This window comes from Calidris pugnax, unplaced genomic scaffold (assembly GCF_001431845.1).
Source record: "Calidris pugnax isolate Ruff unplaced genomic scaffold, ASM143184v1 scaffold211, whole genome shotgun sequence".
Lineage (NCBI taxonomy): Eukaryota > Metazoa > Chordata > Aves > Charadriiformes > Scolopacidae > Calidris > Calidris pugnax.
In genome coordinates this window covers 1,681,007-1,708,200 of record NW_015091083.1, presented here as the reverse complement: position 1 = coordinate 1,708,200, position 27,194 = coordinate 1,681,007, and the positions used below count along the sequence as shown (strand labels likewise).

At 40.0% G+C, this 27,194-nt stretch overlaps 1 protein-coding gene across 3 annotated transcripts in view; it reads right to left on the bottom strand.

Annotated features, from left to right (window-relative positions):
• Positions 1 to 27,194, bottom strand: part of LRP5 (LDL receptor related protein 5) — a 155,398-nt gene that overhangs the window by 73,979 nt on the left and 54,225 nt on the right. For all 3 annotated transcript variants that reach the window (XM_014957624.1, XM_014957625.1, XM_014957627.1), the window contains 4 exons: positions 21,017 to 21,214; positions 17,351 to 17,547; positions 15,214 to 15,345; positions 142 to 538 (listed from right to left, as the gene is read on the bottom strand). In XM_014957624.1, coding sequence (XP_014813110.1) covers positions 142 to 538; positions 15,214 to 15,345; positions 17,351 to 17,547; positions 21,017 to 21,210 — 920 coding nt within the window. In that variant the 5' untranslated portion in view covers positions 21,211 to 21,214. The remainder of the gene's footprint in view (positions 1 to 141; positions 539 to 15,213; positions 15,346 to 17,350; positions 17,548 to 21,016; positions 21,215 to 27,194) is intronic.

Sequence of the window (27,194 nt, the reverse complement as noted above, 5' to 3'; positions counted from 1 at the left end):
AGCAAAGGAAAGCCAGTTACTTCCAGAACATTTAACAAACAATACACACATTATCTCGCAATTTACAGATTTTCAGTTTCAGAAGGCCATAAACTGGATCCAAAGACCCATCACAGGAGTATGAATAAACACAAAACTTACCCCATTACAGGATTGAGCACTATTGCTCGAGGTTCATCTAGGTTTTCCGAGATAAGGATCTTTCTTGATGTCCCGTTCAACCGGGTCACTTCAATGCGGTCTGTTCCAGTATCAGTCCAGTACAGGTTCCTCGCCACCCAATCCACAGCAATACCATCTGGATGGTTGATTTCTGTGGTAACCAGAGTCTGTGCTCCAGAGCCATCAAGGTAGGCCCGACGAATTGCCCGGACATCATCATCAGTCCAGTAGATGTAGCCTTCCACAGGATCATAGTCTATCGCAATTGCATGTCTGATATTGTCTATCTGTAGAATAATGTCAGTGAAATCTGGCATGTCCAGGGAAATCCTCCTCAAGTCAGTCCTTCTAGCGAGCAGCAAGACTTCTTCAGCACCTGGGGAGAAAACCACTCATGGTATTATTTCCTTTGCTATTGATGTGAACAAGTCAATAGAGCACAGCAGGCTGTGAACTGCCCCTATCACTGTCATAAGAAGAGATTTCCTTAAATTAAGGACATCAAACTTTCACTGAACTACAGACTTGTCTGAGCAGGAATTTATTCCTAATCAGTTCTTCTCAACTAGCTACTTGTGCTGCCACTCTTATTTCACAATGAAAGCATCTTTCTCACTGCCTCCTAAACTAATATGGAACATAGCAACCTCTACCTAGAATCTATTTAAAAAAAAAAAAAAAGTATTTTAGTAATTTGGTGGGGATAGGTCCAACTATTTCATCACATTACACATCACATAAACTCCTCACCTCCACCAGCTGTATCAGTGCATTAGACATGGTTTTCACATGCAAGCCATACATAATAAATGACAAGGGCTAACAGAATACTTTGAGTATTTTGTAAACAGATTACATTAATGATTTGCTTCAGACAGCCCAACAAGAAAGCAAGTCACAACTACAGCAAGTCTTTCTCATCTGGCCAAAGATGATGCAAAACTAATTCTAAGGCAAAAGGATTGTTGTTCTTTACTGTCCTCTATTTTTCCTCCTCACTGCAAAGTTTCACTGCTTGTGAAAAGGGTGTCAAACAACAGCCTGAAGCATATTTCAAAGCATCAAGGCATCTTCAGTGTCATCTTTCGGCAACTTCTTTTATCAGTACAAAAACAGGACAGACAGTAAAACATCCAGCTGCCTAACACATTTTCCCTGCATTCACCCATGCATGCTTCAGCACAAAAAGAGTGTCTTTTTCCTGTTCTGTTAATAAAACGATGCTCCATAGTTTGAAAACCAACAAGGAGTTTTTAGTTATTTAGTAAAACTCCAAAACTGGAAACCAAAACAAAAGTCACTTGTTGCATTTCATCCAGACCAGCTAACACCAGCTGGTGGTAACTTCCAGTTCCCACCAACAGCCCAGACTGAATGAAAATGGCCAACGTGGGACATATATCTTTCAAGCCCACTAAGAATAACAGGAATTCAAACCCTCATGAGAATATTCTCCCAGAAATAATTCTCAGCTGGGCATGCAAATGGAGTTATAGAGACTCAGAAATTAAATCTATTGCACATCAAAACAAAATTCACATTCACTTTGGGAGCTGGATTGTGCTGCTATTTGCTTTTGGGTTTGGGAATCAGAGCTTAGTCTCAAAGTATCTCAGAAGCTCTGAAAAGAAACACTACTGAACACACTGAAAGAAACACTACTGAAACTGCAAGTGTATAATAAAAGGAAAGGATCTAGAAAAGCAGTGTTGTAACATCACCCAAATAAGTTTGCTATGCAGCACAGAGGAGACAGTTTAATGTGCACTTTGAATTACCTCAAGTCATCACAACTCCTGAATGAAGTTGTGCTGCCCTTCTCCTAGCCATGGGCTGCTTGTTCTCACTTCTGTGTCATCCCGTCTCAAGCACAGCATGGCTGTGTGTTGCAAACCACATTAAAGAGCTGATCCAAACAAAAACTAACTCAACAGAAATAAAGCCATCAGGCTAAGTTAAGAACCAGACCAGTTCACTGCAGAGCTCCACAAACACTTGTGCTGGCATGGGGAAGTACTCCAGCAAGAAGCTTTTTCCAGTCTTTGGACTGGAATTCCAGAAGATTTGGTAACTACAGCATCAGTGGCACCAACAAACTTTGAGGGAAGGCTTGGGTAGAAGGAAAGCAACAATAACTCAGCGCTCAAAAACCATGTGGAGAAAACGGAAGAGGGAAAGCCCACACATTCATGACAGCAAAGCAAGCGAGATGTCTACCATCAAATTTCCTTAATACAGATTTTATAACTTCAAAGGTTGCAAAATAAAACCAGGTTTTCAGGAAGAGTATTTGTTATGCTTGAAACTTCTGCTCACTTCTCTGGACAGAGCAAAACTAGTGACCTGTTGTCCAAGTTCAGAAGGGAACCACCCCAGGTGACTACACAATTTACAAGGCTTTCTTCCTCCGTTGCCTCCTTAGGTAAGCACATGTCCTAGTTTGAGGTAACACAAAACTAATTTTCTGTTCAGTATTTTTACTTTGCAGCTAAGCCTTTTAACTAGCTGGACTCTCTGAAATTAACAGTATATTTTTTCTGACAGCCACCACTCTCAGAGTGGCAAGATCTGATTGTTTCTAACTTATGCTGAGCAATGGCATGAAGAGAGGCTCTTGCTTATACTTCTTGCTATAACAACCCAGGACAGCAAACTTTGCTGTATGTCCTGTTGGAGGATTGGAAGCAGAAAAGAACAGAGGGAAGAGTGGACGGGACAGGTGACCCAAAACTGACCAACAGGGTATTCCAGCCCATCTGCCTCATGCTCAGTATAAAAGCTGAGGGATCAAAGGGTCAGCTTTCCCTTTCTTCAATGGCCGATGTCCAAGGAGGACTCTCTGTTTGCCTGCCTTTGATCTCAATCTGTGCATTCCTGAATCCAGATTAGGAATCCAGTTCCAGTCCGTCACTGAGTCCAGTCTGGGACTTTCCCAGTGCCTGCCGGTAACAAGATTGTGATACAGCTTGATATGGTTTTGTATATACTGTGTATTTTTCATTATTTTCTTTTTCCAATTTTATTAATATTTTCATTAATTTAGTTTCTCTTCTAAACTCATTCTCTCTCTTCCTCCTCTGCCTGAAGGGAGATGCTTTCCCTTCTCTGAAGGGAGAGGGGTCAGAGAGCATCTGTCATTTTTTCAGTGGCCAGTCCAGCCCAAACCATGATAGCACAGCAACAGTTTCCTATTTTTCAAGTTTCCTCCTGTTAAGGGAACAACATGCATGAGCAATTCTTAGAAGGCACTGCTAGTAAGAGTATTCATTTTCAAAAGCTTCCTGAATCTCCTGGATTTTAGCTCCTTTACTAAGCATACTAATTTTGGTTTACTTCTTGAGTAGTGAAAAATAAATCAATCAACTGTTTTCTTAAAAAGACCACAGTGGACAGAAGTCCAGTACAAAGTTTGTAACTCCTCTTCTACCATGCCTCTTTGCTAGACATATATTCCAACAAAACATCTTTGAGATATTAACTACATACAATGGCAAACAGCATGAACTAAAGGTGACACTGTCAACTACTTCACTATAACTACTTCAGAGTACCTCAAATGCGAGATAGTTCCCAGACAGTTATTTCAAAAAGCTATCTGTGAACAGATAACCTTGTCTCTAAATTGGAGAGACAGGGATTTCACACATGGTCCACTCAGTGGATAACGAACTGGCTGGATGGCCACACTCAAAGAGTTGTGATCAACAGCTTGATGTCCAACTGGTGACCAGTGATGAGTGGTGCTCCTCAGCAGTTGGTATTGGGACTGGTACTATTTAACATCTTTGTCAGCAACATGGACAGTGGGATTGAGTTCATCGTCAGCAACTTTGCCGACGACACCAAGTTGTGTGGAGCAGTCAACATGCTGGAGGGGAAAGGGATGCCATCCATAGGCTTGAGAAGTGGGGCATGCCAACCCTCATGAAGTTCAACCAGGCCAAGTGCAAGGTCCTGCACCTGGGTTGCAGCAATCCCAAGCACAAATACAGGCTGGGTGGAGAATGGATTGAGAACAGCCCTGAGGAGAAGGACTTGGAAGTGTTTGCTGATGAGAAACTCAACAGGAGCTGGCAATGCACATTTGCAGCCCAAAAGGCCAAGTGTATCCTGAGCTGCATTGAAAGAAACATGGCCAACAGTTTGAGGGAGGTGATTCTCCCCCCCTACTCCACTCTCGTGAGACCCCACCTGGAGTGCTGCATCCAGGTTTGGAGTCTTCAGCAGAAGAAGGACGCAGACCTGTTGGAGCATGTCCAGAGGAGGCCCACAAAGATGATCAGAGGGCTGGAGCACCTCTCTTAAGAAGACAGGTTGAGAGAGTTGTGGCTCGTCAACCTGGATAAGAAAAGGCTTGGGAAATATCTAATAGTGACTTAAAGAGGGCCTACAGAAAAGCTCGAGAGGGACTCTCTATAGGGACTGCACTGATAGGACAAAGGAGTAATGGTTTTAAACTGGAAGAGGGTAGAATTAGATTAGATATCAGGAAGAAATTCTTCACTGTGGGGGTGGTAAGACACTGAAACAGGTTGCCCAGGGAAGTTGTGGCTGCCCCATAACTGGAAGTTTTCAAGGCCAAGCTGGATGGGCTTGAGCAACCTGGTCCAGTGGGAGATGTCTCTGGCCAAGGCAGAGGAGTTGAAACTAGACAACCTTTAAGGCCCCTTCCAACCCAAACCAGTCTATGATTCTAACAAAAGCAGTGCATACTCTGCAAGGCTGTTCTCTCTTTCTACATCAAGGACTACCCCAGGAACAGTAGTCTCAAGGCTACGCTGACATCTCTCAATTAGAAAACAGGTAAAACCAAAATAATATGGAAAGAATCAACTTTAAGCAGAAACAGAGGATCTTAAAAATAGTAAAAGGGTTGTAGTCAAAACTGATCCATGCAGTGTTAAAAATGAAATTTTTATGGAGCCTGTTCAAATAGAAAGGCTCTTAGATCTCGTTTCATTAACTTATTTGTGTTGACATTTTGTTAGAAATACTGAACTTGTGTCAAGTCCCATGGTGCTAAGTATTTAACATAATTGTTTTTTTTCTGACATTATCATCTCCAAAGAATGTACAGTGTCACCAGACACTGGTTTGTCCAGAGCATGTTAACTTGACAACAGTAGAAATTAAAGGAACCCAGGTCATATTATATACGGATTAATATTACCTCCATATTGCCTCCAACAGTACAGATTGTCCACCACCAAATAGTCTCTTTAAAGGAAAATTTTCCAAAAGGTCTTCTTTCTTAATACATTTAAATACACAGAAATAATTTTATTTCCTAATGCAAATTAAATTTATAACTTAATAGCCAAAGGGGAAAAAAAACACTGTTAGAGAGAGCACCTGCAAACCAGCTGCAGACCTGCAACTGCAGAGGTCAGAGAGCAAGCTACAACAGTATACCAACTACAGCAGAAACAAATACCTCATGTAACGAAATTTCATGTCTTGCTCCTGTATTTCTGAAATATTTCACTTGTGGGAGTCAAAATAAAACCTCCTGTTTAGTGCAAGCTAAGTAAAAATTCAGGCCCCAAAGCTCAACATGGAAAGGGGGATGTACCTGGTCATCCAAGTCCTCTACAAACACAGAAGAGTTTAAATTTTAAATAAATTTTAAATTATTTTAGCTCAACTGTCTCAAGAAGCAAGCAGCACTGCAGCTGTCCAGCCACCCACAGCACTCGGTTTCATATCCATTTTAACTTCTGAATTTCTACTATATTAATGCACCTGCAATCATAATATTCAAGTACGAGTAGAGTGAAGCAGAGGAGCATCAAATACATGACTAGCAACTGATAATACAGCAATTACCAATTATTACACGTATTTCTAAGACAACCAACACTGCAAGCAACATTGCATGGGAACAGACAGATAAGAATCAAATGTGTATGTTTGCCTCTTCACGCAACTGATTGCAGCTTCACCCTGGTTCACTGTGAACGCGGTCAGAGTTGAATGTATTAGAGGAATAAACTCGGCTAAGGCCCAAATTATGCTTCAAGATGCTGGCTGGACAACAGGAGGAAAGACACTGTTAATACCCCACTAAAATTCACAAGTAATAGCGAAACAGTCTTCAGTTCCTCACAGCAGCGATAATCAGACTCAATTTTATCTTATCCAGCTCTGTCACATGTTCACCTCTGTGTATGATCACACATTCACTTGCCTACAAAATAATATTTTGACCAGGAACAGGACAGTCAGGACCCCTTGAATCAGCAGTTACATAATGACTACAACCTTCTTGCAAAGGGAAGAAAATCAATCCTGTTTCTGACACATTCAGCTGCTCTGGCTTTTTCTGCAGGCAAACACTGCTGTAGAAATATTCCCAACCTCAGTTCTGTCCCATGGACACACACAGCTGAAAACAAACAGGGAAAAGAAACTTCTTCTCTGCTGACCTAGCAGACCAGAAAAAAACCACCTTCACTTCAGCTGACAACCAGGACAGTTTATTGGTAGTTAGTTGAACCAGATGCTTCTTGGTAAACTTTTCTAACATACCTCTAACGAAGACTTATGGGAAAAAGAAATAGTAAGGGGAATGAGCTACCTGGCCAATTTAAAGTTCTGGCTGCTTGGCAATTTCTACCACAGAGATGCTTAAAATTCAGTCAATTACACAAGACTCTTGACAGACATGCATCTACATCCTTGGACATTGAAAAACATGTGAACAGAGAAAATGTTATCACAGCATACCTCATTACGTTCCGCCCCCTGCTAGAAAGTTGTTAAAAGATTGTTATCATGGGTACTTTTTGATAGGTGCAAAACTCCTGGCTTTTATTACAACACAGTCTAAAATCCCAGTGTCGGTTATAACCATATGTGACTATTAACAAATTTCTGCTAGAGAAAAAAGAATTGGCAGCAGGCTCTGAGTACATCACTAAGAGTTGAGAACTTGACATTGGTTCTCTCTAAAAACCTGGACAAACACGCTTGTCTGGCTCATTAGTTTTATCTGTATCATGGAGGTATTTTGATTATTAATGTTGGTAGGAATGTTTTCAAGGCTACAGAATTGTTATGCTGTGACTTGCCTAGTGTTATCCTAGATACCCTAGAAGCTGCCTAATATATTAGAGCTAGCTATTTACCTAGTGCTAAAGTGCTACTACATTTATATAATTAAATTCATCTTCAAAAACCTCTCTCACCACAATCACTTTTGTAACCACATGGTTAAGAGATTCCCAGCAGAATTGCTAACTGTTATAACATGGTCATATATAACACCATACAATGAACAAAAGCCTTTTTGGGGGGGAAGCGGAGAATGCAAGCTATTCCAACATCACAATTGCAGCAACCAAACACTTCAGCAGAAGTTTATGTGAAGTCCTCTATGCAAACCATAGATCAGAAAACCAGAAGGAATTAGGTCCCACTAAAGTTTCCATTTAGAAAGCATTTTAAAAAACCCAAGTTCAAATTCTTGTTTTATTTTCCCAACTAGTTTAAACTTTAAACAGTTTACTTTTCTCTAGTCCTTTTTTATTCAGCAAAAGGTTTCTGCAGACCTTCCGCAAAACTTTTCAGTAGGTTTAAAAGCATAAAAGCCTAGAACTGTTCTGGTTAACATGCAGAACAACATCTGAATTTAAAAAACAAACAGAACAGAAAACAAAATAATACCATTCAAGACAGTTATTCTCACTCCCTGAAGACTATACTCACTCTTTACAATCTATATTCACTCTTTACAATAAAGAAATCCTATAGAAGCAGGTTAAGAGACTTTTTTTTTGCTCATACATTTGACGCTTTCTTCCCACACCCCGTAATCAATTATTTTTAATATCCATGCTAGGTATGGTGTTTGCTTTGATTTGTTTGGTTTGTGCTCTCGTTATCAAAAATTCATGCTTCAGTGCTGGAAATGGCAACTGTATTCTGTTTGCAAAATTAACAGCAATCAGAGCTGACAGCAGTGAAGCAGGCCATCTCGCCAGCTTGACAAGAGCCTTTTTTATTCTTCCCTTGGCCCACTTCACGTTTGACAAGTGACAAGACATCTATAATACAGTAACAAATGCTTCAATTTATTCACCCAACCTAAACAAATGTAGACTGCAGTGGCTGCCTCTGCTAATCTATGCCAGAAAACGCCATGCTATTCCTTTCCCATTTGTCTGTCTGCTAATTAGGCTAGAACAATGCTCCATTGTGAGACTCTTCCCCCAGTTTTATGTGTGTGCATGTGCATGCATCTGCATGTAGAGACTCAGTCTATTTACGGGCAACTATGGAAATCTCTATATTTGTGAGGGGAAAAAAATCAGATAAACTGTAAAAATGAGAAAGCTTTTAGCTCTTCTCCAAAGAACAAAATATTAAGCGCTTTTTGTAAAGAGTGTGTTAGAAGTACTTTGACTGCAGGCAACTCTTTTACAAGCTGTTTGAGTACAGCTATCTCAGCACTGTTGATAAACCAAAAAGATATATCAGAAAAGCAAGGGATTTTTTTTTTTTTGGCCAGTTGCTGTAGACAGTGAATTACCTGGCAAAGTTTCAGTGTATGGCAAAAAGCAGGGGAGGGGAGAAAACTTAATTATTCTATATGGAGTATATGAAAAAAGGCAATGTTGCCATGCTGTTTAATAAACTTGCCAATATTCAAAACAATTACATCATCTTGCACAAGGATTAAGCTCTTCACATCTCAGGAAAAATGACATAATTTTTCTTTAACTTTCATTAATTTCTGTGTAATTTTTTTAACTCACTATGACAGGATTAAATCAACACCACTGTGCAAAACCCCATTTGTGCTATTCAACTTCCACTGAAAATAGAAATATTTAAGGGAGTTGAAACAAACTTTGGTAATACCTAGAACTAAATGGAAATTATTTTTATATCTTCTCCTCAGGTACCTTAACAGAGCCAGTTGCAAGACGAACAGAACTACAAATCCCAGTCCAGGTCTTTATTTATCTTCCAGTCTGAGAGGAAGAGAGCACGGCTTCATACTGTGTGATGGCAGTGGGCTGGGAAAACCTGGCAATGAATGCTCTCCCCTACTTGGCACTGCAGACTGTGGAGAGGATGCAATATCCACCAGGTTTACCAGTTTAAAACCGAGAGTTTGTGTGTGGTGGGAGTATGCAATCAACAAAAAAGAAACAGGAAAGGTTTCTTTGAAAGAGTATTTTGAGTGCCCACATCCAGACAGGACTTGATTTAACTGAAAGGTAAGTAGGCATAAGGAAAACTAACACTTGTGACAAAGAAAGGAAATACCAGAGCACTCACGTAACTCATAAATTACATCATATCTGTCTGCGTGTTACAGTGAAAAGCTATTGTCTACTGTTTCTTCCATTATCTCAGTAACAGATTTTAACAGTTACTTTGCCTGAAACAGAAAAGAACACCTAAAATTTAGAGTTTTGACACTTTCATACAGCCACTAAAAAAACTCCACAAGCAGAATATTAATTAAACTGTACAGCTGATAAGATCATTAGCACAGAACAGCTGACTAAGGCAAAAGTAACATTTCTTCCAGAGGAAGCTGTTGTAACACAGAAGTCATAGCTACCCTACTCTAATTTAGGACTGAGCTTCTGTGGAACACCCTAAGTCTGTACATACCCAGTACTACACTTGCAAGCCCAAAGCTTTGTAAAGTTACTAATGACAGAAGAGTAGGTAACTCTTATGAAGACTTTTTCAAATTAGCATTAGTATAACAGTCATAACTGCATTAGTAGTAACCAGAATCAAAGATCAGCACAGTCGTCTAGCTATCGCTGTACCAAGCAAAGAATCTGTCCTTATACAAAGGTTTCATCCAAAGACCACAAAGCACTTGAACAACCAAGTCTTACTCTCCCACCCCTGACAGCTGTCTACGTGTTTTAAAGGAAGAGAAGAGAAAGTTGGAAATGTTAAATGGTAAATCTGCGTGTTAGCTTACAGATATCCTAGTCCCAGCTTCTAGATTTTATTAACAAAATAAAAGAACATCCCTTCGCACAGAATTCTTAATAACAGTTCATTGCAATCCATAGGAAAAAGAATGGGCCAAGAAAAAGTCTGTTAGAAATCCCCACCGCTAGAAAAAGGGTGCAGTCTTTGGATTCTGGTATTTCCTTGCAACACATGGTTTTAAAGTTTAAATGCACCTATTCTGTGCTGGAGACACACAACCCCACAGGCTCAGGCTAAGAAATCACTGACTTCAGAAGTGACAGCCATTCTATCACCTAGTTTCTGTTAAACAAAGTTTTGGCAGTGACACCTTCAAATGCACACAGATGATGATCAAAAACTCATTACAACCCAACAAGATACATAATCAATATTTAAAAATAATAATAAAAAAGAACAGAAATACACTTACAATAGGTTTTCTACAATCCCACTTCTGTTGACTTCTAATTGCAGGCATTTCCCACTCAACCAGAGCCCTTGAACATATTAGTTTCTCTGAACTGCTGTCCTCCTTTACACAGACAGAAATAAATACTTTACATCCCACGGGCCCTCTCTGGGGCTGATAGCTGTATAGTGCTTTGAAGTTTAAGCATTATTTATTGTGTTCCAAGTATGATGGAGCCACAGAAAATTCAATTCTGAGCTAACACAATCATCTGTCAAAGGGTAAACATCATGGAAAAAAATTATAAACAACTGTAAATTAGGGTTTGCAAATCTAGGGAGCGTCTCAACCTCACTGTTGCTACACTGAGGCAGTAAAACAGAGCTTGGTCACCCGATGTTTGAAGAGGCATTCAAGCTACAGAAGCTTAACAAGTCATCACTGGGTCTTGGTAACTTTCCATGTGTATGTACCTAGCCCATGGTGAATGCAAGATAACAAAGTTTACACATAAACCTTTTCAGTGCCGGCCCAGGGTGTGGTTCTCCTGCAGCACAAAACCAGAATCAACCCAGAGACTCGATACTGCTGAAAGAGACACTGAGAGTGTCACTTTTTTGTTTATACACACACATACACACGCAAAAAACTGATCCCTAAGCAAACATAAATTAAGACAGTTACCATCTCTAACTAGACAGTGTTTCAGAGTCCTGGAAAGCAGTCATCAATCTGAAACATGCACCAAAGCCTGAAAAGAGTTTCATTCATTACCCTGGCAAAACCACTGACAACAGAGCTAGATGATGAAGGCAGACCTTCCAGAATGCTTCTTATTCCCTCCAGGTTTCTTCCTTACAGCATCTTTCTAATGGCTTTTATCCAATGAAATTATAAACAAGGTCATTTCCATACGAGGCTATTTCATTTTGTCGCTACACAAAGTACTCCCCATTTAGGAGGATAAAAGTTGCTATAAATAGAAACTAATGTAATCTTTTCATACAGATCAAATAAACACAACATACTAACGAAAACAAAGGGAAAACAGACTCAAAATAAACAAGACCTCCACCATGAATGAAAGAAAAAAACCCCACTTATAAAATTTTAATGAAACGGAGTAGAAATAGAAGAGGTAGCCTCCTGATATCCTAGACTGTCAAGCACCCACGACAGTTTTTACAACACTTTCTGGTATATTGCAAAGGTATCTCAGTGAAATATAGTTCCATGTAATACTATTTCTTACTGAGTATATAACACCCTAGCCCATTGTTTTAGTGCTAAACAATCAATAGGATGTGTCTGAAGTAGGCAGTGCGACACGGGTCCAGGTGTAGCAAGGGAAATACCATACACTGCCATGATTATGGAACTAACAGGGCTGCAGGCATTGAGGGAGATGCCGATTACACAAATCAGTGATCAGGATCACAGTAATCTTTAAGAAGTCCCATCTCAGCCTAACAAAGAAAAAACATGAGAACAACAACTCCTTGATAAACAAAGGAAGCATGATACACCCTTGGGAGTGCAGTAGGGAGAGGGGTAATGAGAAAAAAGTCCTCCAGAACTTCCAGATAACATCTCCCTATGGCAGCCAGACACCAGGCACAGGACAGAAGACACCTATGAAGTACAAGTATCTTGCAACCAAGAGGTGTGTGGTTTTCTACAGTCACATTTCAATCACAGAGTGGGCAAGGGTGCAAAACAGACGTGCAGGCAGCTGTCAAGGTTCTAGGACATAAGGGAAAATAAGAGTTTTCCTTCTGTTTATTTCCCTTATGACAAACAGATTATGTAGGACAGGAGTGCTCCTTTCCAATACAGTCCCGAGTCAGTGCTAGAATATAATCAGAGTTTATGAGAAGATAATATAATCAGCTGTAGTCAGAAACAGGTAAGTTCATGTTGTTCACTGTGCACCAAGGAAACGACCATGAGAAGCATGGAGATGGTGAAACTGCTCAAAGGAGACTGTGCAGTTATCACCTCAAGATTCTGCCCTTCAAGGTAAGAAAGGATCAAATAGTTTACTGCTGGAGACATGACACTAGCTACATTTGCCTTTCTCAAAACATTTCAAACTACTACTAGCCCAACAACAGAACTCACTGAATCATAGGAAGGGAACCCCAGGACAGAAGAAGGAGGAACAGCTTCCTGAAAAGAGCCCTCACAGAAAAATAAAAGACTCATGAATCACAATAATTCTGTTCATAAAAAAGATAAATGTGATCCTTAAACAAAGAAAAATCTCATGATAGCCCAAAGCCAGCAAAATAACTGAAAGAAGGTCCCCAAGCTTTTAAAATTTTCATACTTCTGCTCTGCTTTTTAAAGTGGCCTATTTGCTTGTCCATTGGCAATCAAACCAAACTTCGCTTTGTACAGTAATACAGACACAACCCACAGCAAAGCAAAGAGTGGCACAGCCTGTCCTTGAATTCATGTTTTCTTAATTACCTAGGTCCATTACTATTCAACACTCTTGGTAAACAGGTACAGATCTCTCATACCTCTACATTACCAATATATGTATTCTTCAATATCCAAGAGAGCTGAAATAGCCTAAGAGCCTCAGGGCTTTTCTGCACAAGAATACTTTCTGACAGAGATATACAGTAATATTATACAGTTATATTTGCACCAGTGGACACAGATTTTGCAAGCAGAATGTGTTTTCCTGTTGCAAACAAATGCCCAGTAGCATTCACTTAAATAATTTATAATTCACTTAATAATTGTATAATTCACTTAAAAGTCTAACGTCAAAGAAGCCAATATGCCCAATTGACTTTTTACTTCTGCACTTTCGCCCAAGCCAATAGGGAACAAAATGTAGAAGTGGTAAACACTGTTGCATCCGCAGTTCCCGATACAACTTTACTACAAAGGACTCGTGCAGAGAACAAAAAGTCAGTTCCTTGCAACCAAGGAGTTAATTAAAAGAGGGGAAAGAGAAGCACATGCATGTTGGCATAAGGTAGACAGGACAACAAAAGATGTGGAGCTTGGGAAAGAAATAATCCATAAAACTGAAGCAAAAGGCCACATTCTTATGCAAAACCACATTTCCTGTTCCCATCCCACTTTTTTGCCCTCCTTTGTCAGAATACCCTTGACAGATTGTCTAGCCTGACAATGGAAAGGTGAAAACGCAGTATCAGCAGTCACTCCTGCTTGTGCTATCCACCAAAATGCCAAAAGCAGACTGACCTTCATCCCCACTGGCAGAAACATGAGGTCAATATGAACATCTAAAACTGTTGTCCCAAGCATTGACCCATGTTTTTTTAAAAGCTGTGAAAGGGAAACTTTCCAAAGCTGGAAGGAGGAAAGAGAAAGGTCTTTCAGCAGCTGCAAGAACTATCTTATAAGACAACTGCAGCACGATGAGCTATTAAAGGTGGTCCCTAAACCCTGGAGGTTCAGTGTTCAAATTCTGCTTCAAGTTCACAAATGAAAAGAATCTATTATGCTTTCAAGCCACATCAGAAAATGACCATACTCTTTGACAAGACTTGTTGAAAACACATTGGAGACAGGCAGCAGAGTGTCTTGCAGTCCGTTGGCAGAACATTCTCCAAGACTTTGCCTCCTAGTGTCCTACCACCATATCAGTGTTAATTGCATGCTTTTGTAAGACACATTTAAAAGAGGCTTCCTGATCAATGATAAAACAAAGCTTTCAAAGTATACCACTAGACTTAATCAACTTACAAATATGGAATATGCATCTAGTTATACTTTTCAATTAAAGCATATAATCCAGCTTTTATTCTCTAAACAGCTTTCTAGTGGTAACACACAAGCCTTTCCTTCTACTTCTCAGTGACATGGAACAGCCACCTACAACATTATTTTCTCTAGCTCAATTATCTCAAGCAGCAAACATTATAAGTGTCTTCGCACAAAGCCTTGCCTCACATTTTAAAATTAAATATAATGTCCAAAAACCACAAACTAGACCCAGGAAGAAAAAATTCTCATTGCAATTTTCCTCATTAATCTTTCCCACAGAGCAGCCCAGGGGGAAACAAAGGGATGATTAATCTTCAGAACCAGAAAAATAGTATTTTTCGTTTCAATCTTAATTTTGAATTTTGCTGTACAGATTATAAAACTAACTGAAGCAGGGGCAACCCACTACGTTATCTCTAAGACAGAACATGGGCACACAGGCAATGTGTGGTTTTGGCACATCTGTGTGCAGAACTTGTCTCAAGCATATTGCTAACTTTAAAATGCAACTGGAAGGCGACAACTCAGACACCACTACTGCATCACTAGACAACAAATGGTAGGGAGCGTAAGTCTGTCGACGGTCCTTTGTACAAACGGAAAGATGTCCTACAATAGCTTACTTATAATAAAATTTTCCTGCTGTGGGGAATACTACATACTACCTCATTCCTACAGAGAACTGGCAACACAAAATACAGTCAAAAGACACAAAATACAGTAAAGATTCTCTGATTTCTGATGCAAGGGATTAATTTTATTCATAAAAATCACCATCTTTGGCAGGAGATTTGGGTGCAAAATTTCTGCCCTCTTCATCAGGACAAAAGTGACATTTCAGTGTGTCAGGCAGTTCCTCTCATCTCACTTCTTCAAGGCTTAACTTTTAAGTGTCAACCCCAACCCAAGTCAGCACTGTCACTGTAGAAAAGGAAAACTCCTACCTGATTTGCACGTCCTGCCATCATCTTCTAGCTGCACACCAGTGGGACAGGCACAGCTGTAGAAGGGGTCTCTTGGAGACAGCAGGCACAGATGGGAGCAACCACCGTTGTTTTCTTCACATGGAGTGTGAACTTCAAGAAACCAAAGAAATTTATTTTCATTTTTCAACAACCTTTAAAGCCCTCTTTTCTCCATGAAGAAGAAATTACAGATCCCAAATGAATGGCACAAAGCTTTAGTGCTAAAAGACATATGACCCACAAAATTAAGTGTTTGATTCCTCTCTTTCCAACATCTTACTTCTAGGGGCACCTAAATTGAGATGCATGCAAAAGCTGATTTTGAAAAAGCTGACAGCTCACCACATTCTTACTCTACAGTTCTTTCAATGTTTCTAAAGCTGAATACAGCTAAGAGCTTTGGACATCAGTTACTCTGTGGATGCCACATCTGCTAACCATCATGAAAATAGGACACAGGGTTTGGAGGGTGGTGATGGTGGGGGGGGGGGGGGGTGGCCAGTTCTATGAAAGAATGGGAAACATAACAATTTGTACAATTGCTGCACTACAGTAGTGTTCAATGTTGGAAATATCTTTTCCTACTGCAAAGCTTTCATAGCAAGACATAGCCCTAAATCACCAGGAAATCCAGAGGAGCAACATGTAAAGTCAGCAATTTTGGAAACATTTAAAAAAAATAAAAATTGGGAGTGGGGAGACAGGACAGGGATGGACACACAACAACTACATGCACCTATCTCAATTACATGGGGAAAAAAAATGGTAGCAAGAGATGAAACACTAACCATAATTAATTATGGAGAATATTTCTAGCTATTAAAATACCCCTGAAACTGCAAGTTTTGCAAGATCTCTCCCAAATCAATCATAGTTTGAACAAGCATCTGAACTGCTTTAATATAAAACCGCAAGATTTCCGGCTAATTTGGCTTGTGTTATTTCCACTGACAGTCACAAAGAGAAAAAAAAAAAAGTGAGAGGAAGGACTCCAAGCCTGATCTTAATGAAGTCAGTGGCATCTGAGCTATTTTCAGCACATGCCAGTTCCCTATTTTCTTTGTGACTGACCCAGAAATACTCTGACCCAAGGGTGGGACATTCCCTGAGCTAAAATCAATGACAAGAATTCAGCATAGACAAACTCTTATCTGCAGCTGTAAGATAAACTAGGGTGCTGCGCATACCCGACAACCTCAATGAAAACTTGCACGTGTTCCACCACCAAGATGATCTCCAAACTCCTTCTGCTTACTTTCAAGCCTGTTTACTGACATCCTATAAACTTTACTAGAATAACAAATGTTATCTTTAGGGAAGCAGACTTTATAGTTGGCATAAATAAAGAAGCCAATCCAAATGGCAAGAGTATCTCCCCTAGGCAAGACATGATTCTTCCCATAGATACTCAATTACATATATTTCCACCCCACTGCTTTTAAGTCCCATTCTCATAATACTAAAAAAAAAACCTAGACCAACTGCCACCCAGAATCACATGCATATAGAATATATATACAACCTCATTCAATTCTCAATTCTGTACACCTGCCTTCTTTTGAAGTAGCATCATACATAAAGAAGAAATTGAGGGACGTATATGTTTCATATAAAAGCTAAGAACTAAATCCCTTCCTGAAACACCCATAAACAATTTGGTACACAATTTGTTATTGAAGATAAACATGATCAAGTCTGAGCTGCAAAAACAGCATTTAAAAGTAAAACATGAACATTACATATTTTATAGTAATTCTACTTATTAAAAAAAAAAAGTAATGATAAGCTTTTTTTTCAGTTGTTGTTAAAATAATGGTGTTAAAAAGATGCCAGGTGAGTCTTCATCATTCTCATTCAGATACCGCAAATCAAAAGATGTTATCGAAGTAGTGCACTGGATTTTGCATTTTGTTACCAACTGGGATGATGAGTGAGCTCATACTAATCCAGGCTGGAATTTTCAAAGAAAGGTACTTGGGTACTTAGACCCTTAGCAACCAACCCCTGACAAGTGTTCAAAACCTTACAACTTCACATTAACCATTTTTATGATTACTGTTTTTCCTGATAGATAAGTAATAGCATGTAAAAAGTTCCAGGGAAAAGTAAAACATACAGTATGGCTGCCGGTCTGGACTTAAGACCTGGATGTCCATCGGCGAATATAGAGCAGACAGTATTTCTCTCCTTTTCTCTCCCGTCCTTTTGTTACAGGCATGGATGGAGCGCGTTTGCCAGTCTGTCCAATACAAAGTGTCCCCAGACAACGTCAGTGCAAAGGGGTGAGTCAGACTACCTTCAACAACTTTTTGCCTAGAGGGAAGAAAGAGCAAGGATTAAAAATGCATTGCTTCCACTTGTTACCATGCAGAAAAAAAATCTGGTTTTGTAAAAACTCCTTTAGGAATTGTCTTCTTTTAACAAATTCACCAGATCAACCAGATCACTTGGTGATAAAAGTGATGATCAGACTGAAAAATGTAAAACAAGACTTTGCCCCTTCATAGCAATAATGACACAAATATACTGGGTTTCATAGAGACGTGGTATCTGATTCAGATCCACACTGGCCTCATTGAAGTTCCTTAACAGGGCTGTGCAAATACCCAAACACAATTGCCTTTTGGAGGAAACAGGGGTCCAAAGAGTGCTCCTCCAATTAAAGAACTACTTTTTTTGTCTTCCTATGCAATATAGTACATATTTGCCCAGGATTTCAGTCGCACTCAGTCCTTTCTTGTAGCAGGAAAAGGAAGAAATGACCCAAGAGCCTCTTTAAATCACCCCTCTTGCTGACTTGGTCAGCAGCAGAAACAAATATTTTTCAGATTATCTTTTTAAATACAAAGCAAGGGTCAGCTGTATTTTTTCTAAGACTAAATATTTATAACACACATAAATTAGAAACATTTCAAATGTTTTTCAGTGACCTGATTCAGCCACGCCTCTTCTGGGGATGCATATATTTTCACACTGGTTATCAGCCACAAAACACATGACATTTCTACCATGTTTTCTAAACTCACAGGATCCCCAAATGTATACATATTGCAATAACTTTGTATAATTTATAATCAGTAGTTTTGGAGACATTTACTAAGTCAGTGAAAACATACTTGACAATTCCTCAGTCAAAACAACATGAACCCAGTTTTCACAAAACTAATGCATTTTATGTATGCAGAAACACAAAGACAAACACACACCTTTCAAACCAGTGTTTTGACACAGCAAACCAGAATTCAAAATTTTTCCTCACAGAAATTCGAGAAAGCTGAAGTCTCAGCATTATCCTGAAGGAAAGTGAGGAATGTATATTTAAGTAACCTGATCTAGTGGAAAGTGTCCCTGCTCATGGCAGGGGGGTTGGAACTAGATGATCTTTAAGGTCCCTTCCAACCTAAATCATTCGATGATTCTATGATTTTTCTTATTTCTATATTCAGACCTGCATTTAAATTTTTTCTATTGAAGAGACTAAAGAAAAAACAAAAAACAGCTAACATTTGGCAGGGAAATTATTCTGTTTCATTTTAAGCAGCATTTGCATTTTCCAGGGTGGGGGGAATATAAAAAGTACCCCCAAAATTCTTCATATGTATTCAGACATGGACAAGTTTAAAACAGACTGATACATGCAAACAAGTACTTGCACATACACGTAAAAGCAGGTAATGCAGAAAAAAAAAGAAAATTATTATTGTCCTTTCTGTTCTAGAGATAAAATTGAAACTGCTCTCAAATTTCTGTCCTTCAAATTATCACTACTTCTCTCACCACAAAATACAACAGAATAAATAGAAATAGTGATTTCACGTCCTCTTTCCACTCTCACATTTGCTGTTGCTTTTTTATTAGTAACAGCAGTAGCTGTATTCTAGTATTGTAGCGGCTGTTTTCCACTATATATTGCCCCTATTTCCATCATTCTTAGATATCAAGTCTCCCGTTCTCCTGCAATTACATCCCTTGAAACACTTCCAGCCGATGTGCTTGCAAGCTGAAGCTTGCTAAAATGTAACAGGCAGGTTGTTCCAGTAAGATTAATCCATGATGCAGAATGCAAATTTCCTTTTTATTTGAATTCTGAAGTGACTTTGGGACAGGAGGGATAGAAGCATCTGAAACACCATAAGATTTCTTTATGGACAAGTCTGTGTGAAACTTATTTTGTCCTTTGTTTAAGGAGCAGAAGCAACCTCCAAAGTTATCATCTAGTTTGAGCCATTATTGCTACCTTGACACCAGAATTAAAAGTCCCAACTTCACAGATTTCTGTTTCAACATTAATCAGTTAAGTGGGAAAAAGACTTAAAAAAAAAAATTCATGTTAAGTGAATTTTCAATAGAAAACTGCTTGGGAGGTGGTGGACGTGCACTAATCTATCACAAAGTAATTCAGACAGATTGCTGGATTTAGTGTATTCAAAGGCTTGCTCCCTTTCAGGTGGCCTCTACTTTAAAATCAGCAAAATAAATTTTACATACCAATTACAACTTTAAGCTTTTACACATACATGCGAGTAAAGTTTATACAATTTGTATGTGCATGATAACTGCAGAATCAGCCTGGAAACTTACCCTCTGCCACTCGCACCCAAATCAGAGAAATATATTCATGTTGCATTGTATGAAAATCTCTCTTAGATTCTGAATCTTAAGACAGCGGTTTCTTTCTGTCTATGAACCTGCACCCAGTCTTTGAGCTATCATTGCCTTCCATAAAGCCTTTCCCTTGTCTATACTTCTGTCTGTCAGTCAGTACTTGTCACTCACTACAATGGTACCATTATCTAGTTCTTACGTAGTGCTCTCAAAGGAACTTAAGAGTGTTTTATAAAGGAAGTCAATATTGTTATTTCTCTTTTAGGAGTGTGAAAATCAAGCACCGAATGCACCTCAGTAAAACAAATTGAAAAACACCATGGAAAATGGTGTGTGTGAGTGGAATATTTATTCTATTACACAGATATGCGCAAAATAAAACTCCCCCAACTTTTTACCAAAGCAAAATGATTTCATAACACAGACATTTAAAATGTTATGAAATTATGAAAATGTCATTTGAAACTACCTTAAGACCAAAGCCAGGCTAGAATGCAGAGACTTGCCTCCTCAGCAGGACATTTCACTGGCAGATGACACTCACCCTCAACGACCAACACAACATGCCCATTGAACACTGCACAGTTGAAGGTGCAAGCTCAAATGTCTAGGTCTGTGATGTCTGAAGGGTCACCTCTCTGTGTCTACAAAAGCCAAAACTCAAAAGGCCACTTGGACAAGAGCCACCAACCAAAACTTTCACACTGTGCTTCTATCAGACCTTAGGAAAATCTGCTTCCTTCTTGCTTGCAGTCTGAAACAAGCTGAATTTGGTTAATTCATAGAAATGCCACTAAGGACACCTTTGGATGGGGCCAAGGACAAGTGGGGTCTCAGTGTATGTTTCCTATTGAAAAAAGATAGAGTAACAACACTGTAAAATGTTAGCTTGCCTAGGGCCAAGGATAAACATCTCCAACTATTTTCAAGACAGATCTGAGCCTAAAAATGAAAAATCCTGCCATACAAGGCGGCTATAAGCAGTTTGTAGTGAAATACTAATGCAAAGAGTCTTACTATTAACACCAGTTTTATAGGAGGTGAGGCTATTTTACTTGTTGCAAGGCTATTAACAATTGCATTTAAAAAGAATTAAGACGGTATTAGCATTATTCTAGATTACTGAAAAAAAAAGCCTTCAAAATTTACACCATATTATTAACTAAAAGAAACTTACCTAAAGGAACCATCTAGATTTGCCCTGTGAATGAAACTCAGTTTTGCATCAGCCCAGTAAAGTTTCTGCTCATCAAGATCTATTGTGAGTCCATTTGGCCAATAAATATCTGAATCGACAATTATTTTTCGTGTGCTGCTGTCCATTCCTGCCCGTTCTATTCTGGGTGTTTCACCCCAGTCAGTCCAATACATGTATCTGAAAAACAAAGCAGAGATGTACACAAATTAAATCACAATATGTGCTGGTTAGGTTTAGGAACAGAAGGGATAGCAGCTTTTAGCAAAGCCCAAAAGTATATACACACAAATGTATATCCCCCAAAATCTAACATACTTATTAATGTAAATCAAACCACAGTTCTAGAGGGTGCAAAAAAAAGTCCTTCATGCTCTGATCTCCATGTATATACTACACCCCAATTCAGTGGTACCTTCAGTTCCAGCACAGTAACAGCACTATTTAGACCATTCTGATAATGCCAGCATATATCATCGTTAGCATGTTTATTCCACTGAGGAAGGCAATATAGATAAAAATATAGATAGACAGACAGAAATGACTCACTTGTATCACAATACACATACACTTGAGTGTGGGAGGGTAATACAAGGAGTTTTCTAGTTAAAATGGTAAAGCTTCCACGCAGATGAGTCCTCACACTTCTAAGACAGCTCACGTCAGTGGCTGCAGGAGACTGTGTCCCCAGATGCCTTCCCCAAAACTTCTCAGCTCAAGCAGCCAGGATAGACTGACTGATCCTGAAGATGTGGCAGCAGTAGCTGAGCTGCCCCAGTTCACAGGACAACCTATGAATGTAAATTGCCACTCATTTTGGTTTTCCTTAACAAGTCAGGCTGTAATTTGTGGCAGCTCAAACTGTGTGGGGAAGCAGCTATTGACAAACAACGGAAGCCAGAGAAAAGCAGACATAAAAGAAACTGTGCAACCAGATGGTGAATCAGACTGTGAAACTGATCTGGCCAAATACTCATTTTCGCTCGGGTCAAATCAGTTCTGTGACCCAGCTCACCTGCACGAGCGTGAAGTATTCAAAGGACACCTTAAACCACCTCTACAGAAATGAAGATGGACAAAAGATGGACTTGTTGAATTAAGAAAAACCTGGCTATTAAAGGTGACTTTGGGCTATATCATGTGGCTATAATATTTGTTCATATATTGAAATATATAAATACAGACTTAAAAGGAGTTTAGACTAAAATCAGAAATCCCATGACAGTTATTCGAAAGCAAAAACCAAAAAACAAAGGAGACAAAAGTAGCTAAGTCCAATTAAGCCTTAAAAGCAGGTTAAAACAAAAAGGATGAAAAAATATCCCCAAAATTACTGTTGAGTACAATTGCTCTCCTCAAGCCTCCCATTAGAACTGCAGCCTGCCCTGAAACTCAATGCATTCAGATGAAAGGAAAAAAAAATGTGTAAGCCAAAGCTCATGAGCTTCTCATGATATTAAAGGAGCCTCTTCCCCTCAAAAAAACCTGTTGTCTAATTTCACAGGTGACGTGTGTTTATCCTTGGCTACACAGAGACTGCTGGACAAAAGTAGTACTTTCAACTTCACACATTAAGTTGCCACAGGAAAATGATGGTTTTAGCTACATTTTAGCTCATTAACAGGTACCAAGCTCATTCCTCATCAATGCCTGTGTCATTCAAAGGTCTAAAACTCCACAGTATTAGCAAAGTAACTGTACCGCAAAGGAAGGCTGGCAGGATGAAGTTTCATTTAGACAACATGTAGAACAAACTGAATGCAGGCAAAATTCTTTCAGAGCGCTCATCTCCCAGTTGGACTTTCTTAACACAACATATAAAATATTACTATTACCCTGTCCTCATTGTTGGGTGTCTCTGCAATTCCATAAGTATCATAAAGCTGATCTTCCTGGTGAACTTTTCAGAATATGTTGAGTTTCTGCAGTATTCAAGCACCTACTGAAGTAACAGTTTCATTCCCCTCATGTGCCACAAAGCACCCCTGTGGTCCATCACAGGAAAGCACACCAAGCAATGGAATGGAAAAAGCAATTCTTGTCTCCATTTAACCTCCTCCCCCTTTCCAAGAGGTTTCCACCCTTTTGGCAGGCGGCAGGTGCTGAATCGCCATGAATTATAGGAAATCAGCTCTGGTTTGGGGATCTCTTAACACATCAAGACTCTGAACTGTGATTTTGGATATCATTGTAAGAAATCAACTGTTCCTGCAGCAGAAGTGGGAGTCTCTGGTATATGTAAGCCTATCTAAAATGATGCTACTGCCAAATGGAGCCTTCCTTCCCTGATTCATGGATTTGACAGAGTTGGAAGGGTCCTCTAGAGATCATCTAGTCCAACTCCCCTGCTAAAGCAGGATTGCCAAGAGCACATCACTCAGGACTGCATCCAGGCGCGTCTTGAAAAGCTCCAGAGAAGGGGACTCCACGACCTCCCTGGGCAGCCTGTTCCAGGGCTCTGTCACCCTTACTGTGAAGTTTTTTCTCATATTTGAGTGGAACCTCTTATGTTCCAACTTGTGCCCGTTGCCCCTCGTCCTCTCACTGGGAACCACTGAAAAGAGTCTGGCTCCCTCCTCCTTCAACCCACCCTTGAGATACTTGTCAGCATTAATAAGGTCTCCCCTCAGCCTTCTCTTCTCCAGACTAAAGAGTCCTAGCTCTCTCAGTCTTTCTTCATAAGGGAGATGTTCCAATCCTTGAATCACCTTTGTTGCCCTTCGCTGGACTCTTTCCAGTAGTTCCCTGTCCCTCTTGAACTGGGGGGCCCAGAACTGGACGCAGTATTCCAGTTGTGGCCTCACCAGTGCAGAGAAGAGGGGGAGAATGACCTGGTCCTACACCTGGTGCTAACATTAGAACACTAGAAGAAAAAAAAAAAAATCCAAACCAAAAACCTTTTATTTACCTTAACAAATGATCAGTCTGACCAATGGTCCCACAGCAGTGGTCTTTAAACAGAAGGAATGATAAAGGCAGCGGCCACACAGCTGAAGCCACCTATGAAACTTACCCAGAGATAGAGGAATTACTCTCCAATTTAGATAAGTCACAAATCAGGGCCTTGGACTCTACAATGAGCTAGGGCAGTTCTCTTCATTCCTCTTCTCCCACGATAACACCTAGGCTGTTTTGACATGTTTTAGTCAACACAAGGCACAGCCCAGCATTGGGTATCAGACTCTAATAGGCCATAAAACGTCACGTTTGAAATGCATGCCTCTGTGGGATTTTCAAAAATGCATAAAGTGTCAAGCTTCCCTTTTTTTTTTGACCTTCCTCTATTTTGAGTGACAAAGCTAGTCCAAACCAAATTAAGTACAAACAGCGTCCTGGCTGACACCCTACATTGAGATTAAGCTGAAGATAGAAATTTTTCAGGCAAGTTATAAATCCTAGAGAAAAAAAAATTCCACAGTTATCATGGAAAGAATGACATAAGCTTAGCTAAAGCACACTGCAAACTTAGCTGGAACAATAACACCACAAGATAAAAATTTCAGGCAGGGGGGAGCTTCGTTTAAGTGATCACTTATCAAGCAAAAGCCAAAGGCTTTGTATATACCCTTTAAATAACCCATGGATCTGTTTAAGAATATGAGCCTTCTGTCAAAACTACCGAAACATGCTTGCATTAGCCAGGCCATAGAGGAAAAACAGTGAGGAAATTAAGTATTTTAGTAAGGTCCAGTAGCAGCCAATATGTCTTACGCTTTGCATCTCCCAAATGCCCCCAGGACATAGGATCAATTCTTACACAAACAGTAGATATTTCTAGTTGGGGCTTTGTGAGCTGGGGGGCGGAACACAGCAAAAAGCTTGAAGTGGCTTCTCAGAGAAAAAAAAAATCAGTCTGTGCACTGTAACAGTTTATATCTGAGGGACTGATTTAAATCAACTTGATTTTAAATTAATCTTAATTAATAGAGTCTAAACCTGTTAAGATTACCAAATTCAAGCACCTGGAGTGGTAACTGACGCATTATTTCTGCTTCACTAACCTAATCTCCTCCCATGACAAGGTGACCTGCTTAGTGGATGAGGGAAAAGCTGTGGATGTTGTCTATCTAGACTTTAGTAAAGCCGTTCACACCATCTCCCACAGCATTCTACTGGAGAAACTGGCTTCTAAGGGCCTGAATGGGAGTACTCTTCGCTGAGTAAAAAAGTGGTTGGAGGGCCAGGCCCAGAGTTGTAGTGAATGGAGTCAAATCCAGGTAGAGGCCAGTCACAAGTGGTGTTCCAAGGGCTCATTATTGTGGCCAGTTCTGTTTAATATCTTTTCAACGACCTGGATGAGGGCATCAAGTGCACCTTCAGTTACTTTGCAGAATGCACCAAACTGGGTGGGAGTGTTGATCTGCTTGAGGGTGGGAAGGCTCTACAGAGGGATATGGACAGGCTGGATCAACGGGCCAAGGCCAATGGTGTGGGGTCCAACAAGGCCAAGCGCCAGGTCCTGCACTTGGGTCATAACAACCTCATACAGTGCTACAGGCTTGGGGAGGAAAAGCAGGTGGAGAGCTGCCCATCGGAAAAGGACCTGGGGGTACTGGTAGACAGACAGCTAAATATGAGCCAACAGTGTGCCCAGACAGCCAAGAAGGCCAAAAGCATCCTGGTTTGTATCAGAAATGTGTTTGTGGCCAGCAGGACTAGGGAAGCGATTGTCTCTTTGTACTCAGAGCTGGTAAGGCCACACCTTGAATACTGTCTTCAGTTCTGGGGCCCCATAATACAGAAAGGACATTGAGCTGCTGGACCATGTCCAGAGAAGGGCAACAAAGCTGGTGAGGGATCTAGAGAACAAATCTTATCAGGAGCAGCTGAGGTAACTGGGGTTGTTTAGCCTGGAGAAAAGGAGGCTGAGGGGAGACCTTACTGCTGTCTACAACTACCTGAAACGAAGTTGTGGAGAGGTGGAGGCTGGTCTCTTGTCCCAGGTAACAAGTCACAGGACAAGAGGAAATAGCCTCAAGTTGTGCCAGGGAAGGTTTAGAATGGACATCAAGAAAAAATTCTTTAGCAAAAGGGTTGTCAAGCATTGGAACAGGCTGCCCAGGGAAGTGGTTGAATCACCATCCCTGCAAGTATTTAAAAGATGGGCAGAGGTAGAGCTTAGGGACATGGTTTAGTGGTAGCTTTGGCAGTGTTAGGTTAATGGTTGGACTCGATGATCTTAAAGGTCCCTTCCAACGTAGATGATTCTATGATTCATCCAGTAACCAGAAGTACTGGACTCAACAGAGTTTGTAGAATTAAGTTACTGCTCTATTAGTAAGCACAGTAGCTGCAAGCTTCACTACCAAGCTTTCTAGTCAAAAGGCAATTAAACAAATGCAGTTCAACCACAGTCAGCAAGTTACTGGATTTTGGCACATACTTAATTACCACATTCAATCAGGACTTAAATGGTGCTTCAGTACTATCAGAAGAATGGGACTGAAAACAACCTTGCAAAAATAAACAGATTCTAAAGTTGCTAAACTGCACCCCAGTGGTCTTTTATTTTTTGTCTGCCTAACTCATTTTAAAATTCCAGGTGCAGGAGCAAAAACAGGATGAAGACCATATTTCCCCTCAGTTTTAAAGCTGCAGGGCATTTCTTATTTCCTGGCGCTTCATCTCTCTTGTCATCATTTTTGCAAACATTAGAAATCACGGCCATGCCCTCAAAGAGCAGCCGAGCAGCCATCTGAGCTGGAAGGTATCAGGAACATAATAAAAAGCGGCCAACATTGCCCAAATGCTTTTTCCACCTCCTGAAATGCAGTACAGTTGCCAAACCTTACATAACCTGCTTAAACAAAAGGGGCCAGTTGTACAGATGATGTAAATCAGCACAAACTTCTCCAATTTCAACAATGTTCTCGAACTTATACAAGTCCAGAGCACAAAACAGGAGTTTACAGGAAATTACTACAAAGTTTAGATTCCTGCACATTTAAAACTTACTTCCCCCATCCCACCTTTAAAGTTAGAAAATCTCAACTGCAAAATGACATAGCGCCAGTGGTTTACAGAAGGGAAAAGAATGGCTATTTTGCATAGCATTCAGCTGAAAATTACTTACTCAAATTATCTCTTTTGGCTTTTTTCAAGCACTGAACTTTGAGATGTGGATGTCCTTGACAAAAAACACTAAACCAAAACCAAAAAC